An 18934-nucleotide genomic window follows, 5' to 3' on the forward strand; every position below is an offset into this window, starting at 1 on the left:
TCAAGGGCAGTTAATCTCCTCTACCCCATGTCATTTTCTTGTCGATGGCTCTTAAATGCTTAATGTTCTAGTAAATGACACTGCTCTGACTGGGTCCCTGAAAGCTGTCGTAGGGACTGTGGGACTCCTGGCAGAACTCAGCAGCATCCTGCCCATGACACCAAACAAACGACCTTGTCCTTCTATAACAAATGTTGGTACAGCACTTTCTGACAGAAAGTCAAAGAACAAAATGTAAAAGACAGATAAAGACAGTGAGACAGCTCATTTTGATGGCAGTTCATGGCCCTGGACCACAAAACCAGTAATATGGGTCTTTTTTTTTTATATATACATTATCTGAAAGCTGAATAAATAAGATTTCTATTGATGTATAGTTTGGATATAGGCAATATTTGGTCGAGATAAAACACTTTTTTTTTTGAAAATCTGGAATCTGAAGGCGGAAAAAATTCAAAATACTGAGAAAATCGCCTTTAAAGTTCCAAATGAAGTTCTTAGCAATGCATATTACTAATCCAAAATTAAGTTTTGATATATTTGTGGTAGGAAATTTACAAAATATCTTAATGAAACATGATCTTTACTTAATATCCTAATATATAAAAAAGACACAATGTATTTTTGGCTATTTCAACAAATATGCCCATGCTACTGAAGACTGGTTTTGTGGTCCAGGTTTATTTTATTTTATTTATTTATTTATTTATTTATTTTGTGAAGTGTGGTTCTAGCATTTTGCATGTTTGCACAAACATATTGACAGCATGTAAAATGAAAAATGTTCATATGAACAACTTTATAGAGATGACAAATGCAGTAACAACTATAGCACAAAAGAAGATTACGACTAAAATCTTGGAGGGTTACAGCTGACAGAAATTGGTAGGAAGTGTAGAGTCCCTTGCTTTGAGTGACTTCAGCAGCACATCTGTGTCTGCAGGACATCACTAGATTCTCAGACTGCACTAATGTGATCTTGGTCCACTCTTCTTTCACTCTCTTCCATAGTTTGATAACTGTAGTGGGTTTCTTAGCCATAACTTTGTTTCCAAAGACAAAGGACTCTGGCCCGGCCATTTCATTATTTCAGTGTTCTTAGTTTCAAGGAACTGCTTACTCATGTTGTAGTGTGACGGCGGCATTGTCTTGAAGGAAAGTTGCAGGCTGATTAGGAGATGCTTGGAGGGAAGGAACTGCATGTTGCTGAAGGAGGTTCTGATAAACATTTATATTTACCCTGCCAAGTGTCTGTATACAAGGCCCAACTTCTGCTGCAGAAAACATCCCCCAAACCATGTCACATCCTTCTCTACCTTTCATTGACTTATTTACACACTTGGTTCTTTCCTTAGTTTGAGCCCAAACAAAATGTTTCCCATCAGACCCAAATAAATTAAACTTGCTCTTATCACACTCTGTCACCTTTTGATTCTTTCTTTAGAGGTTTGTTCACTGCAGAGTGTGCTTTAAGTCTGACTTTTCTTAAACATGCTAAGACAGATGCTTACCCTGTGCAACACTGAAACTGGCAAGCAATTCCAGCTGCAGTGTTGAACTGATTCCCATTGAGAGTCTCTGCATTATCCTGTCTTCTTCTGCATTTGTCTTAGTGGACAACCAGCCTTTTTGGGGGACTTGAATTAATTATTGTCATTGTAAACCTGCAATATTCAACAAATTACAGATTTGGAATGACCAATTTATCTTGCAGTGGCTGAAAGGGACATCCCTTTGGCCTTTATCTGGACAACCTCCTGTCGCAGGGTTTCAGTCACCTTAGAGCAGCCCAACATCTTGTAATCTTAGTGAAAATTGGACGAATGCTGCCAGTTAAATAGGGTTTTTCATATAATTATGGAAATTAGCACAAGGTGCCAGAATAACACCAAAATCTGGGAGGTATCTGCAAGTGTTCTCTATTTGGATCAGAGTTATTTTTCAAATATCTCATTTAAGTTTTTATACTATGCTTTGGTATACAATTAATTTATGAAATATGCTTAAAAACTGCCATTCTACTCCTGTTAGGATACCTTCAAATAGGACTAAGCAGTGACCTTGAAATCTAGGAAATTGCATGTTGTTCTCTAATTTTGATTTCCACTGTATGTGTAAAATATAGGGGTGGGCATAGATTAATTTTTTTAATCTAGATTAATCTAGATTAAATTTTGGAATTAATCTAGATTAATCTAGATTAAAATGGCTAATTTGAATTCTGCTGAAGGCATTCAGAATATGTGTGCTACCCAAATAATGACTAAAAGTAAGTCTTTGAGAATGGATCATAAAGCTCATAAAGCTGTTCTATGATAATTTGTTGATGAAAATAAATTATGTTCAATTAGATGTACTTGTGTTTACTAACTAACTAACAATGAAATTATTTTTTCTACCTATAGATTGTGTTTTTTTAACGTCAACATCACCTACCCAACCCATTACATGTTACACCGTACTTTTATTTTGACAGGTTGCCATGAAGTTTCTGTGTATACAGTATGATATGATGCTAGTTTTCTCAAATGAAACGGTAAAAGTGACACTCACAGCAGTTTGGGCGATTGAGTTTATCTGTTCATGTGAGATGAAAATGCCAAAAATTACCGGGAGCGTCACATGTGTTTCAGTATGCGTGTAGTAAAAGCTCGTTTCCGCCATTCATACATACAGCTAGGCAAACGGAACATATCGGATTCATATTAAAACAGTCTTTTTGCATTTCAGTTTTCACATACACTAGTCCATATCGCGATTTGAATTAAGTGACAGACCAACATTTGATTTATGAATCCAAAAAACGACGAATTTACGTGGCATTTCGCTATAGTAGATTCTGTTTTTATGAATGGAGGACGACGCAATCCCGTCTGTGTTTTGGCGGAGGAGACTTAAACGAGCGACCATATTCTATAGTCTTCGGTATACATCCGCGTTAAACTATCAAGGTGAAAGTCCTCATAGCTTGCGTAGTTTAGACCCAGCTTCCAACCCAAATTTGAGAATAGATTAACGGCGATATTTTTTTTATCGCACGATAAGAGTTTCACGTTAACGCAGCACGTTAACGCCGATAACGGCCCACCACTAGTAAAATATAAACCAAATTACTCAAAATGTCATAAAAGATTTTGGTCATACCACCCAATCCTGGCTGTTACATGACAACTTTAACTCAGACGTATCCTAGGGTGTATTCATACTCCTAGTTCAGTTTGTTTGGTTCATTTGTTCCGGACCAAAAAGGAAAATGATACATTTGGTCCTGGTCAGCTTTGTATTCACACTGGCATTTTTGACAGCGAACCTAAAGATACCCAACCTAAAGTAACAGTGATATACTGTTCATATACTCAACAAGCTGATTGGTCATGCTGAATGATGCATATTTTGTGACAAAACTCACCAAACAAAAGGAAAAGGTGCGTTTGAGTTAAAACGGCATTGTGGGTGCATTACATCAAAGTACCCATTCACTGATCGGTCTGCACAGTGCCACTTTAAGTTGAATACACCTAATGCTGTCTGCTGGACCAAGCTCGCTCATTGATGCATGTATATGATTTTATTTTCACCACCTGCAAACCCACAAAAAGTTCCCATGGTTCGTTTAGAAGTATTTGGTCTGTTGGGTTCATATTTATTTTGGAACTGCACTAGAGTTCGTTTGGACTAGAGTTCGTCTCGGTCCGCTTCCAAACGAACTCCACTGCAGTGCTAGTCTTGTTGGGTGCGCACCAGGGTTCGGATATCCGCATTTATACTTACTCAAATGATCCGCACTAACAGAGCAATCGCATCAGAGTTCGTTTTAACCAAACCAAACATGACAAGTGTGAATACACCCTTTAAATGGCAATCAATCAATTAATCAATCAATCAATAAATGTATGTATGTATGTATGTATGTTTATGCAGGGAACAGATTTCAAAAACCACCAGATGTGAATTTGTGATTTATGAGTCTACAGGGAGTCTAAATAGACTGTGTTATCGCAATATTGCATACAGGTACAATGACAATGCCAGTCAAGGACAAAGCATAATCATGTTTATAAATCCTTTGAGCTTGTGAGAACTTTCTAGTCTTTCTGTATGTGGTAAGCATGTAACCCACTAACACCGATTCTCACTCTATTTAGTATCTCTTATTCTCTCTCTCTCTTTATCTCTCTCTTCCCATTGCAGTTGCCATGGAAACTGTTCTGGTCTTCCTTTTTTCCCTCCTAGTCTATGTGGCGGGTAAGTTCCCCCCTTCATTTCACTCCAGGCTCCCTGTGTCCATTGGGATTGGAAAGAACTGAAAAAGGATAGGGGAAAAGCCATGACATGACACATTAGCGTCATCCTAGAGTTCTTACCTGAGAATTTGATCAGTGACCTCTCCTAATCTGGGATCATGTCTGTGTGTGAGCTAGAATAGCTCTGTGTTTGTACCGCATTCATGCTTTTACATGTCTGTGAATTGCTGTCCTGCTTTTGCCAAACAAACTTAATTTGTGAAATGAGAGCATCCATTTAAATAACACTCCCATCCATCTTAGTCCTCTGAGAGACTCCACCCTACCCATAATTAGGCCACATGAAACAGCCAGCACATGTGCACTAGATTCATATATCTACACAAAGATGTCTCCACACTGGTAAAAAATTCATCCTTCAGCTTTGTCAACAAACCCGTCGCCCACTCCTAAAAGCATGCACTGTTGACTGTCAGAGTAGTTTTCATCTGGTTATCTTTCACACTGCAACCACAAGGTTCTTTCCTTGTTCCATTCTTTCCTCTCTCCATTTTTTATTCCTTTCTCTTTTACTGTTTCTTCTTTTTTGTTATTTCCTTCATTGTTTGAGTGATGCCATAGAAGAACAAACTTTCAGTGAACAGTTCTAAAAAGAACCAATTATTTCTTAGAGTTAAGAATATTTCAGTAATTTAAAGAATGATTTGAGCAATGGAAGGTTTCCATGGATGTTAAAGGTTCCTTTTAACATCCATGAAAATGAACCTTAATAAAAAATTAAAAATAAAAATGACCCTGTGATTTACTCACCCACAAGCCATCCTGGGTGTATATGACTGTCTTCTTTCAGACAAATACAATCATATTAAAAATGTCATGGCTCTTTCAAGCTTTATAATGGCAGTTAATGGGTGTTAATATTCAATAGGCCAATAAAAGTCCAATAAAGTGCATCCATCCATCATAAAAAATACTCCATATGGCTCTGGGTGGTTAATAAAGCCTTCTGAAGCAAATTGGTGATTTTGTGTAAGAAAATATCCTTATCTAAAATTTTATAAACCATAATCTCTATCTTAACTGTCATACACACGTTCATGAGAGAGTGGCTTTCCAACGGATGACCTAAGACGTAGGCATATGTAAGCTCCGGTGAGAAGTGACAGACATGGAAGCGGAAAGGAGAGGGCAAAACAAAACAAAACAAAACAAAACACAGGTCTCAAATCAGAAGTACAAAATCAGGGTTTGTAAAAAAAATAAATAAATAAATAAAATGTTGGAGGATTTTGATGTAAGACAAGAGGAGACTGGTCCACACGGCTCAGTGAACAGTTCTGAAAAACAAAGGAAACCTTTGCCTCCTTTGCTCCTGTAAACAAAACTTGGTTCTCACCTATACTCCTATACTCATGTGAAAGCTAGAGATTATGGTTTATAAAGTTTTTAATATGAATATTTTTCTTACACAACCACTTTAATTTACATCAGAAGGCCATTATTACCTCCTGGACCCATGTGGAGTATTTTTGATGATGGATGGATGCACTTTATTGGACTTCAAAATCTTAACATTCATTCACTGTCATTATAAAGCTTGTAAGAAGCCAGGACATTTTTTAATATAACTCCAATTGTATTTGGCTGAAAGAAGAAAGATTCTTACACCTAGGATGGCTTGAGCGTGAGTAAATCATGGGGTAATTTTCATTTTTGGGTGAACAATCGCTGTCTTTCTGTAGCCACATTTTCTATTGTTCAGCAAATCTTTGTCTATTTCAATAGCACTCTTTCAAAAGTATAGATTTCCCCACAGATTTAGCAGAAATCTGCTTGGTTTGAATGTGACTTCTCTGTGAACTGTGCTTTACACATCAGTATAATATTGACAATAGACAATGGATCTTACTTTCCCACAAAATTTCTCCACATTTTTGATAATGTGGCTGCACCTTTAAGACTTTTTTTTTTTTTTAAACATAAGCACCAAAATACCAATAAACTGTGTGATTCATCGGAATTGACCTTTGAGGGCTATGCTGTTTTCTTCACCGTTCCAGATAAGAAGTGCTTTAGTTTTGCTTTGGTCCAATTTGTCAAAATCTTCAGCATGACTTCCAAATGACATTACGGTAAACAGTGTGGAGTATTCGCGTAATTTTAGTCAGAATGTTATAATTGACCCAAATCAGATTTTTTACGTCATTGCATCCTGACTTCGTACATTCTCATCTGGACTCTTACGCTTTGTTCACAACTACCTATCAAAATGGTAATTTTACAACTTCTCATCTTGGAAAATTGCCAGAAATTAAAGATCCTGTTCACACATGATCTCAAAACGGTAATTTACCAGTAAATTTCAAACAAAGGTCTCCTCCTTACCTTCTTTCTTTTTTATCCCCTTTTTTTCTATGCTCCTTCCTTTCTTTCTTTCTTCTTTTTTACTCCCACTGTCTCTTTCTTCACTTTATTGCTGCTTACTTCTTTCTTTCTGCATTGTTCCTTCCCTCTATTCATTACCCCCCCCCCCCCCCCCTTTACTGTATATTTTTTACCTTCATTTTTTCTTTCTTCTGTCCTTCATTTATATGTATGTTATTTTCCATCAACCTTCAGGTGTCTCTCATGGTTTGTATATTATGCTGTACATTCAGTCTTTCTGTGCCCACTTCCTGTCTTTTTTTCATTTAATGTTTTTGTTCCATAAAGTTCCTCTGACCTTGGTCTCTTCCTTAGTCCCTTCAGCTCTTGTGTGAGGGTGTGTAAAAAGAGGAAATATGTCATTTAATTTGTGAAAGTCAAATGATATAATCAATAGAGCTTTTATGATGGGTGGGGTTAATATCCATCCTATAAATACCTTCCCTTGTCAAATTATCCACTGCCACCAGTCATATTAAGAGACTTGTTAATAGTTGATTTGATTTAATAAACTGTCAGGCTTGGATTTAAGACTGTTAATAGACTCCATAAATGCTAATTTCTAGTTTGATTGTGATTCTAGTCTAATATACAATCAGCCCTATTGTAACATAATACACAGTGTAAGTTAAGACTATTTTAAAAGCACAAATCTCATCATGGACTGCTTGGAAAATCATTTTTAAACTCATTTTTTGAACACAAATCAGAAAGATGTTAATCTTTGTGAGTTTTTCCTCCCATCTCACAGGCATCGATTTAGTCTAATGGATTCTTAGAGTTTGATATACAACAAATGGTATTGACCCTGTCAAAAAGCCCTGTTATTATGGCTGAATCAGATCGCGCATTCATTAGCCAATGTCATATTTCTGCCAATATTGCATCTAGCTTTGGGCTCTGTGATCTTTCCCAACAAGAAAAACACCCACCACAAACAAATAACATAATGCAACACTCTTGTTTCAGCTATTGGATGTTGTGACTATAAAGATCCATAATACTAACAATTCCACTCTGTTTTTCTCTTTTCTCATAATGGTTTCTGTTCTCCGTATTGATCTTCTGTCTTAGCTTTGTCTGACGCTGCTGCCCAAGGCAAGTTATCTCTTATTTTATTTTCAGCATCATTGCGCTCTACTATTTTACCATATATATGTATAATAAACCAATTGCTTAATGTGTAATTTCTGATTGTTTTCCATTAGATGGAAAAGAGAAGGGATTGGAATCATTTGTATACGGTGAGAATCAATACTTACAAAATCTTACACATGTCAGTATTGTATAAGGATTATGTCACTTTATAAGTAACATACTTCTCAAACAGCAGGTACCCAAAGATAGTGGGGTATAATTGGTATCTTGGCTTTCATCACGTGTATAGTCACACTTCATATACAGTCATATTTATCTGTGCCTTCAGAATGCAATTACACTGAAGCAGTATATATAAATGAGATCTAAATTATTATTTTTTTTCTATAGCGTTTACATTAACTAATTAAAGTATTTTGATTATCTCCAGAATGCCATTTAAAACCTGAGAAATGTAAATGATCTGGTCAAATGGGCTCCAAATCATTTTGCATCCATTCAAACCACATTTGCAGCATGCAAACACATCACATTTGTAGTGTAAACACTAATACAACTTGATGCGTCTGTGAAGGACCGCCTACCCACCTGTCAATCAAATATGTGGTTAAACAAGGATCATAATACCAGGTGTAAATAGTGCCTTTGTAAGGCCTCACAAGTCAAATAGATCACATAAGACATGCTGTCATCACATCACACTCTATAGGAACATCGAGATGACACTATTAACAAGAGAAAGATTAGAAAAGAAAAAGAACGATTATAAACAGCCTGGTCTCATACGTAACATTTACAAGCACAAAACATAAAATTTTGTACATTTTTATTGATGCTGAAACGTACAATTTGGATATATTACAATATTTTTTTTTTTAAATTGAGCTAAAAACATAAAATATTTACAACTCTTTTATATCATATGTATCAATGCATTTTTAGCTTTTTATCGATAAATTATTTAGATTTTTAGGCCCCTTAACATACACCCAAAACTAAACCTACCTATTTTACAGTGAATGTAATATGTAATTTACAAAAATATGCAGGGAAATGGTCATTTTAGTAACAATATAGCATTAAAAGATATTTTTTATTGTCGCTATAATTATAACTATTTCTGTACAGTATAAAGAAACCTGACAGACAGATATGTGCAATCACAATCATTTATTTATCAAAAGCAGTCAAAAGCAGTACCAAAAGTAATCCAAATGACAATGCGACGCAGCCGCAGTCCTTTCTGACAGAATACAATAGTTAGAGGTGCAGAGCAGAATTTAAGTTGTTAACCCATTTGTGCCCAAATTTTCTGAATGCTTTCATGCATATAGTCATGTTCATAGTGTCTTATCTGAATATTTTCCCGTTTTTTTTTTTGTTTTGTTTTTTGTTTTTTTCTCGAAAATTGTATTTGAATGTGTGCCAACTATAGTTGCCGGTGGGAAAATATGTTGTATGCACCCCTTCAATGTCAAATTTGAATAGAAGGAAAACATTTGGCATCAAATTTTAAATAACTGCTTTCAATACCCTGCTGAAAAAAAAAACAAAAAACAGCTAAAACCAGCCTAAGCTGTTTGGCTGGTCTTAGATGGTTTAAGCTGAAAGTAGCTGGTTTTAGCTGGTCTCCCAGCCTGTCTAGGCTGGTCATGCTGGTTTTAGCTGGTTGTTCCAGCTGGTCTCCCAGCCTGACCAGCTAAGAAAGTGGCCAAAAACTGTCTTAAAGCAGCCTGCTGACCAGCTAAGACCAGGCTGGATGACCATCCAAAACCAGCCAACCAGCTGGTTGTAGCAGTTTTTTTTTCAGCAGGGAGAACCAATCTTTGTTCATAAACAAATTTATTATGTATACAAGTCAAAGAACTTTCAATGCAAACCCAAAAAAACGTATATAGTGCAGAACATCAAGTTGCCCCAACAGGGCATTGTGTATCAAAAAGTTAAATAAAAGTAAATAAATATATATGTACATTTTATAAAGAAAATGTGAGTGGAGCTTGCCGTGACAAAACTCGGCAATAGGCACTAATAGTAACCCTAATCGTGTTAGCATCATGTTATCAACAAGCTACCACATGTTAATTGTGTTAGCATTATGCTAACAACATGCTAACACAAATAAAAGTGTTAAAACAAAATTAACATGATTATCATATTGTTTCTACCATGTTTTTAGCAAGAAGGTAGCATGAGTAGCATGATGCTAGCAACAGTATAACTCATTTCCCCATGATATATGTTATATGTACTTACAAGTCATTTGCCCACCAGCAACTATAGTTACCGCTTGGACTTTTGACTATGTATACAAAAAAACGATAGATCTCTTGTAAGATTTGTTTTGTTTGCATAAAAATTAACTTTCTTTGGAAGGGTTTGCCTTCGCAATGCTTCCTGGAGGTAGGGGTAGGAAGTTGACAGACTCATGTAACAGGAAGGAAGCCAATGCCTTTTATTCTTCTTGAAATCCAATTTGGTTGTTTGCTTGCATGTCACCAGAAACACAGCATGTCGCACAACAGGCGAGAGCCAATGATTGTTCGATTTACCTGCCATAAAACCTATCGTAAGGTTTCTTGAAGCAGCAACTTTTAAATTTGTAATGAGCATCAGCGCATGTTTTGATGCTTCACGGTCGCTGAATAAATTAAGGAAAAGGAAAGGATGTGACGCCAAGTATAGTAACCCATACTCAGAATATGTGCTCTGCATTTAACCCACCCAAGAACAGTGGGCAGCCATATTGCTGCGGCGCCCAGGGAGCAGTCAGGGGTACAGTGCCTTGCTTAAGGGTCTCATCTCAGTTGTGGTACTGAAGGTAGAAGAGAGCACTGGTAATTCACTCTCCCCACCTACAATCCCTGCCGGACCTGAGACCCGAACCTGCAACTTTTGGGTTACAAGTCCGACTCTCTAACCAGAGTCCTCAACTCTAAAGGCTAATGCCTAATCCATTAGGCAACTGGACCAATGAGATAATGATGAGATGACGATAGCCACGAAAGGCTTGAGTTTGGGACTGTTCCTTGCAGTCATAAAGATTCTAAAGATCTTGATTACAGCACACAAATAAAATCGATTCCTTTGATTGTTGCGTTTCTATTGTCACTCACAGCATTTAGGAAAAAACAAGTTGTTCATACGCAAATAATTTACATTTAGATATCATCAATATGTCAGTATTGTACTTTAACATGCTGAAAATTTGTCAGTATTGTTTGTTTAGATTCTGTAAATATGTCAGTATTGTACGTTTTAGTGTCTGTAAAAACATAAATAAATGTACGTTTTGTAGAACCGCATTTTATGTAAAATACATAAAAGATTTCATGAGATCACATTGTTATAAAACCATTACAATTGCAGATACTACATTAGGCTGTTCAACCAGACGGGCAGTTGTCAGGGAAGAACCCTAAAGGCCAGTTTCTCACTGACAGAGCTCCAGAGCTCTTTGGCTGCCCAGACATCAACAACCACTTCAACACTTCACAGGTTTGGCCTCTTTTGGAGAGTGGCTAGAGGCAAGCCACTTCTGAGCGAGGCCACAATTACAACATCATGCCTCGAGTTGGCCAGAAGGAAAAACCTGCAATCTTCAGTCAGATTATTTTATAGTTTGGGTCCAAAGCTTAGCTCTTGGGCCTGCAAGCTGGTGCTAGGTTTAACAGAAACAAAATTCAGCTTAACACCCAGGATGGTGAAAGTTACTCCAGGGATATTCCTCTAGGGTTTTCTTTGGAAAAATGCTTTGGATATGTTTTAGTTTATGTTTTTAAGTATCTCCCGTAGAACTAATAACTAACACTTGCCTGGGGAGTTCAGTGGCATTGTAGGTACATCTATCTATCTATCTTTGTTTTGAATATAATAAAGATTATTGAAGTATAAAGAATTCTATATATTCCAGGTTATATCTTTAATAATTTATACATGCTTTTTCAATAAAAAATAGTCTTCATTTTGAATTAAAATGTAGTAAATAAATGTGTTTTTTCTGATGTCAGTTCCTGATAAAATACCAATTCTAATTTTTTTTATCTCTCTGTTATTTCTTACCCAGACTACGAGAGTTTGAGGATCGGGGGTTTGGCATTTGCTGTGGTGCTGTTTGCCATGGGAGTGCTCCTTATTCTCAGTAAGAAACATTGTTTTATTTATAAATTTTCCACTCATAATTTTCATTAAGAAGCTAAATCACTCCGACATTACTGTAAAGCAAAAGAGATCAGAGCACAATAGCCAAACTGAGCTGCCTAACAATAGATGACAGTGGTGCTTTTATTCAACTAAGCATGAGATTAAGTTTTATTATGAAATAGAGACGCATGAATATATGTCACACTGGGTCTTGGAGATATAAATGAAGACACACTTATTATTATCCCTTATTATACCAGTCATTATCACAAAATAAAACCAGACAGGTCATTTGTATGGTTTGACATTCATCCGTTTGATCTAAATTGTATTGTTTGTGTGCACCCTGCAGGCCGCAGATGCCGCTGCAGTATCAACCAGAAGCCCAGGTTAGTCCTATACAGCCTTTCTGATTCTCTCTCGTGTGTTGCATAGGTTTATAGCAATTTCTTTATACTATATATTTTCTCAGGGCTCCAGGAGATGAAGAAGCTCAAGCAGACCTCGTGGTCTCCAAGGGTGAGATTCAGTACTCACTTGTAATAAACATTGGTCATCTTTAAGAACTTTTTTCAACCTGATCTCATGATGAAAACGTACCTGTGGAAACTTTTCGTAAGATTTTTTGCCCTGAAACAGATGATCGTACATATGGTATGTTTTAATGTAACGTTGGTTTTATACGTGTCAATGCAACACGTTCTCACTCCCAACTCGTCACATATTGACGTTTGGTCAGGAGCCCTTGGCGTCATATTTTGACCCCGTCCACACTAATATGTTTTCGTTTGAAAACGCATATTTTTCTCTCCGTTTTGGCCTACCGTCCACACTGAGACAGCGTTTTTGTCAAGGAAAACAAAGCTTTTTGAAAACGCTCTCCAAAGTGGATAAATTTGAAAACATTGTTTTCGTGTTGTAGTGTGGACTGTGAAAACGGAGGCTTTTGAAAACGATGACGCATATTTAGTCATGTGACGCATATCGTACCAACAGATATCTGTGTTTATACCGGTAATTGTGCCTGTTATGTGCTATTCACTGTCACACTGCTGCTAAACAGCTGCTTTTCAGATAAAATATGACTGAGCGCGACGTAGACGCGTCAGTAAATGATGAGATATTTTTGTAAATAAAATGATCCTGCCAGAAGAATTGCATTAAAACTTATTATGTCTGTTCTGTCTGTATAATCTCAGTGCGTTTTTGGAGGCTTTACACATGCGCAGTAAGGCAAATTTAACGTTCTCTTCTGGGAACTCGAGCTGTGTCCGAAAACGCTATGGTGTGGTATGGTATGGCCTACAGCGAGACCATGCTCTGAATACATGTGCAAGCAATCCAATGAAAGGGCGAGACATCATGTACTTGATGCCCTTTGTACGCCCTTTGCAGGACATCTGCAACGCTGCTGGGTGGTCCACGCCCCTCACCTTTGTCAGGTTCTATGACTTGGATCTTTAAGCCGCTCCTGGCTCCTCTGTTCTTCTGCCGTAGTTGTGCCCTTCCACACTAGGCAGGGATTTGCAAGTCTAGAGGCATGGGCATCTCGTTCCCATAGCGTTTTCGGACGCAGCTTGAGTTCCCAGAAAGGAAACCTGGGACGTTTTCATACGTTTCAGTGTGGACGAGAAACTTTTGGAAAACGCTTGGAAACGCTAGTGTGAACAGAGAGCATTTTAAAATGAAAACTCCGTTTTCAAATGTATCCGGATTAATGTAGATGTAGTCTTTGATGCACAGGGTACCCCCCTTCAGCGTAATTTTTCGTCGTGCAGGGTCCTCCACTGCTTTAAATAAGACACCCTTACCATCAATAAGCTGACGCGAAAGGCACTGGGAATTTTATCATCATGATTTAATGATATGTTGGGTAATAACACTCGTATAGTTTTAAATGGGGAAAAATGCAACACTCATTATGGCCGTGAAGCCCCGCCTTCTTATTGAAAGAGCCAATTGTTGATTAGTAAAGTCAGCGCGTCACTGCAGCTGCCGTTAGAAGTCCCGGTTGCTATAGAAACAATCGGCGCTCTAAGATGTGCACTCAGTACTGCGCATGCACACTGGCTGATCTAGCCTGAAGAAATAATCGTGTCAGATTTCATTGCTTTCAAATATTAAATTTAATCATAAGCTTGGTGAACAGTTTTGGAGAATTTGATGTTTCCCCATTCAAAGAGATTTTAAAGATGGCTGCCGAGTGAAATGACTTGCCTTAAAGGAACTTTGGTAATAATATTTCCATTATTGCATATATATTGGGGTGTGATTTTTCTATGCAAACAGTCACAACAGTTTTATTTATATTACACTGTTTGCACATTTACGAGCATGTAACCCAACCCCTGCCCCTAAAAATAAATTTATGTAATTTATGTAATTTGAATATTCCAAGTCTTCCAAGGCAAAACGATTGATTTGTGAGAGGAAAAGACACGATCGCGTCTCCGTCCGCCGTAAAGCTCATTCTGAAATCAAAAGATGCCGCCAGACAGAAGAAGCCTTATGTCAGCCTTGGTTGTGAAATTCTATTGGCTCTTGTGTGTCTCATGACCGATTGCATCATGCTAATGTTTGGGAGTCTTTGAATAAAATGTGAGCACGTTAATGAAGTGGAATCATTTTCAGCGATTAAAACCTTATGTTTTACTCTCTTCTTCGCATAAAGATATTGTATGGCTTCAGAAGACTTGGAATGCAACACGATTTGTTTGTAATGCTTTTATACTGCTTGTTTATGGTCATTTTTACAATAAATACCTGTGACTGTACTTATATTTGACTGTGTTTTATATTGTTCAGAAGTGGGTAGGTTTAGGGTAGGGGTGGGTTTTGGTGCTCCAATCAAAGTATACATTTATATGCAAACCAACAAATTAAGACAAACAACTGAAAACAATGGAGGACTCATGGAGGAATGTGACGCTAAGGGGTCCTGACCAAACGTCAATATGTGATGACTTGGGAGTGAGAACGTGTTGGTCAACGCAGGTCTGACTTGAAATGTTGAGTGGCGCTATAATTCTATTGCTGTGTGACATTTTAAAATAGCATACCATCCGCACTACACCTAAACCTACCCAATAGTATGAACATATGCGAATGTGACATAAAAACACAATTGCAAGCATGCCATTTTAGCTTGTTATTTAATCTTTCATCTTTCAGCTCTTTTACAGAGAGTCATGTTTTTCACAGGATTCGTACCCAAGGATTCTTTATCCTAAGTTTAATTCCATGCCGAGCTACCGAGAAAGCTTGTTTCATCTGGAAAGCGAAACATATGGAGCTGTAATCATAACTGTGTGCAAAAACAATTACAAGTTCTCACTGTTTTGCCACCTCTAGCGTTTCATTGATATGTACTTATTGGTGTGTATATGTCTTGCAAAAAAGTTCCCAAAGGTAAGTTTTCGTCATGAGATCAGGTAGACTTTTTTAACTTCTGTTCTTTTATTATTTTTCCTCATAAAGCCAAGGAGACCCCTAAAACAGAAAACTGAAACAGTCCAGGTACAGCGACTTTCCTTACAGAAGCAGAAATGACCAAAGTGCACAATTCTTGCTGTATTGCGTGACATTGGCTTTATTTCTTCTCAGTGTTGCTGAATACATAGCCGTGGCTGAACGACTTCACTGATGCTGATGATGATGAAGCTGATTCCAGACCATGACTATGAAAGGAAAGAAGAAACAGAGATTTGTGGGGGGAGGAGACTATGACTCGGATTTGTAATGGACCAGTGTCTTGTACGTAGACCTCTAGTCCTGTCACGTGAACAGTAACCGTATCCGTCTATCCGTCAGTGCCCTTTTGCGACAGTCCGTCTTGAGTGAGTTGTTTTAGCAAAACTAGCCACTTTCTGCAAATCATTCTTAATGTTTTTGGCTCCTCCTCAGCTAAACTTGTGTGTGTGGTTTAAAGGAACAGTTCACCCAAAAATGAACATTCTCATTTGTTCCAAACCTGTATGCAGCTATTTTTTTATGTTTAAACAAAAAGAGATAATATTAAAAATGCTTTATGTAGCCCTTATCATAAAATGACAAAACCTTACAAAGGACAAAAAAACAACAACAAAACACCAGTTTTAATTTTTGGATGGACTGTCCCTTTAAAAAAAAAAAAAAAATGTTTTAACGTCCAACAGTGAATAACTGTAACTCTTATTGTTGGTGAGACCACTTGTTATTGTCATTTGTGTCACACCTGCTGTTTTTTTTTCTGTTGTAGATTGTATAGATTATATGCACACATATTTAAAGTATTTATTATAAGTATTAATTCATATGTGATGCAGAATATATATTTGAATACATAGTGTATGCGTGCGTGTGTATGGATAGATCCTGTAGAGCTTGTGTGAATGCGTGTGTGTGCATGTACGCCCACATTCAGGGCAGCTCCTCCCGACAATCTTTCACTCATTGTACCCAGACCAAGCACAAAAACAGCACAGTACCATTACTGTACCACAGGGGGCGCTATACCATTGTCCTCTGAACAGCTGCAACACTGCCGGGCTCAAAGCCCCCATTCGGACACACAGTCTAAACGTCTGCGGCCTGGAAACGAGACCGCAGGAGCAGTTCACTTCACCATAGTGCCGCAAACCTGTGTCCTTTACCTTTACTATCACACGTCTTCTGTAGCCTATGTATTCACCTTCTTAAAGGAATAGTTCACTCAGAAATGTTAATAGTTTGTCATGTCGTTGTAACTCAACAAACAAGATGGTTGTCATTGTTACATGGAGGTGAATGTAAAGTTCAAAGTATAGTAGTGCATATGCACAACCGAATTCCATTTGCTAATGTGCGCAAACACAAGCGGTTAACAGATGAGAAAAAGAAAGAAAGTTTTATATCCCTGTCCAGTTTCTGCACTATTATTAATTAGAAGTTATGAGCAACAAAAATGCCAGTTGTTGTCTTTGAAAGTTTGTTGCCACCTTGTGGACAAACAATGCAAAATATACAGCTAGAAAAATATGTAAAAAGCGAATTTTTGCGGTAAGAGTGGGCGTGGTCATTTGTAATTTTATGAGTCTGTCTCATCTGCATCCAGCTATTTTTAGCTATTATTTTAATGCATTATCTTAATTATGAACACACTTGTTTGCTATTTCCCTATAACTGGAAGTCTCGCCCATAGGTATGCATCCTTTACTTCCCTGGTAGAGCACATATATTTTATAGAGACTGAATTTACATTTGAAAGACGTACTTATTAGAGTGTTTGCTCATCTGCAATATGTCAATAGGACGTTTCCTATCAGATGTGAAATATACATTAATTAGATGTCTTTAAGATGTTTATGATTTAGAATGTATGTAAAGCTAACACCTTAAAGACGTCTGTCAGATGTTTGATGCTTTCCAGATCTTCAACAGACATCTTGTAGACGGAAGTACTATTTGGGTAAGATGTTATTGCTTTCAAATCACATGAAGTTGAGTAAACAATGACAGAATATTGATTTTTAGGTGAACTACCTTTTTAATATCAATCGTATTTATAAACACTGTTCAATAGGACCAAAATGTCGGCCTCTAAAGAGACCAACCTTTGCATTTGTGTGCGTCTGCATACGTATGTGTGTGAGTGTATGTGTGTGTGTTGTTCCACACATCACTTGTTGTGATAAACCTGTGAGAGCTGTAGAAATGTAGGTCAGTTTATATTAAGAGAGAAGCGTTTTACAGAATATTAATCACATGTATTCAACACAGTCTAACGCTACAGATGCTTCGCTATTAGAGAGGAATTTAATACATATTCGTCTCATATCTGTGCAGCTGCATATGGCCGCTCTTCGTGCTTCGAAATAAATAAAGTCTTTGTCTGACACAGGCATCGGTGTGTGGATTCATTATTTTGTCTGAATAGAGATGCCAAGCCTCAGTCAATCTTCTCTTCTTTTCGTTCCTTCAAAAAAAGGTCATACATAACCCGTCAGAGAAAAAAAAAAACCGTCTCTCTAAAATACGTCAGGTAAAATTTTATTTAAAGGTCCCATATTGTCAAAATCGAAATTTCCTGGCTTTTTCATGATAACTGAGGTCTAGGGGCTATGTAACTACCATATGAGTTTCAAAACAGTCAATCCACAGTAAACTGCACACAGCCTGCTTAAAAGTAGCTGTTCATTATCATCAGCCACTGTGACTTCCGCAAAGATGTGACGTCCGATCTACTCAGTCACCGCCTTCAGTCACCACCCCGAACACCAACCACTGTCCCACCCTCCTTTTGTCAAAGCCAGACAATATCGTGTCCATAACATTGCTAAGCAACAACAACACGAAAACAAGTTGAGAAAACCCTGTTCAGTCGATAGATGTCGAAACTACATCATTGCACAGGCTTCAGAACAACGTGAATATAAGAGACCAGAGGTACATCAACTTCAGCCTCTTTCACACAGTGATTCCGGTAAATACACGGATAATGTGTCCCATGATTTGTTCCGGAGTTGTTTGATTTGGTTCATTCACAGTTGTTTTCCGGAATCTGTGCGTGCTTTACACACAACCCATAAAGACATGTGTCGTTTGGATGTGAGATGTAATGCGACGCGTACATTTCACTAAACTGAAAGTAACCTGACAAACTGTGCTTCAGCGCTGATAGTGAGGAGCTGGCTCTGCCCGATCGCCGCTTCATTCCACTTTGCACATATTTTTTCATTGTGAAGAGTCACATGATAACGTGCATCATCACTACAACACTGCCTTTATGGTTCTGGCTTTTGTTCACACAGCGCTCGTTCCCGTAATTTTCCAGAATCAGCGCGCATTGTGAAAGGGGCTTTACTAAAGCAACAGTTATGTAACTTACTGCATTCGGTGTTTGAAAAAGAAAAAACATTAATGATCATTCTGAAATATCCTGTTGAGTATCAGCAGGCTAGGCTCTCTCTATGGCTCTGGGCTCAGCTAAAGCATACATGACCGTAGTTAACTGTGGTTGGCCTTGCTGTGCGTCACTCAGAAAACAACAGGCCAATCAGAAGAGAGGC

The 18934-nt window shown here is 37.6% G+C and overlaps 1 protein-coding gene across 1 annotated transcript in view; it reads left to right on the top strand.

Moving 5' to 3' along the window:
* Positions 1–17765, top strand: part of fxyd6 (FXYD domain containing ion transport regulator 6) — a 38287-nt gene extending 20522 nt beyond the window's left edge. Inside the window, exons 2-9 of the mRNA XM_073818494.1 lie at positions 4192–4245; positions 7743–7766; positions 7877–7912; positions 11833–11907; positions 12262–12298; positions 12382–12428; positions 15387–15425; positions 15513–17765. Coding sequence (XP_073674595.1) covers positions 4197–4245; positions 7743–7766; positions 7877–7912; positions 11833–11907; positions 12262–12298; positions 12382–12428; positions 15387–15415 — 297 coding nt within the window. The 5' untranslated portion in view covers positions 4192–4196 and the 3' untranslated portion in view covers positions 15416–15425; positions 15513–17765. The remainder of the gene's footprint in view (positions 1–4191; positions 4246–7742; positions 7767–7876; positions 7913–11832; positions 11908–12261; positions 12299–12381; positions 12429–15386; positions 15426–15512) is intronic.
* Positions 17766–18934: the final 1169 nt, after the last annotated feature.

The sequence above is a fragment of the Garra rufa genome, chromosome 14 (genome assembly GCF_049309525.1).
Source record: "Garra rufa chromosome 14, GarRuf1.0, whole genome shotgun sequence".
In the NCBI taxonomy this organism is placed as follows: Eukaryota; Metazoa; Chordata; class Actinopteri; order Cypriniformes; family Cyprinidae; genus Garra; species Garra rufa.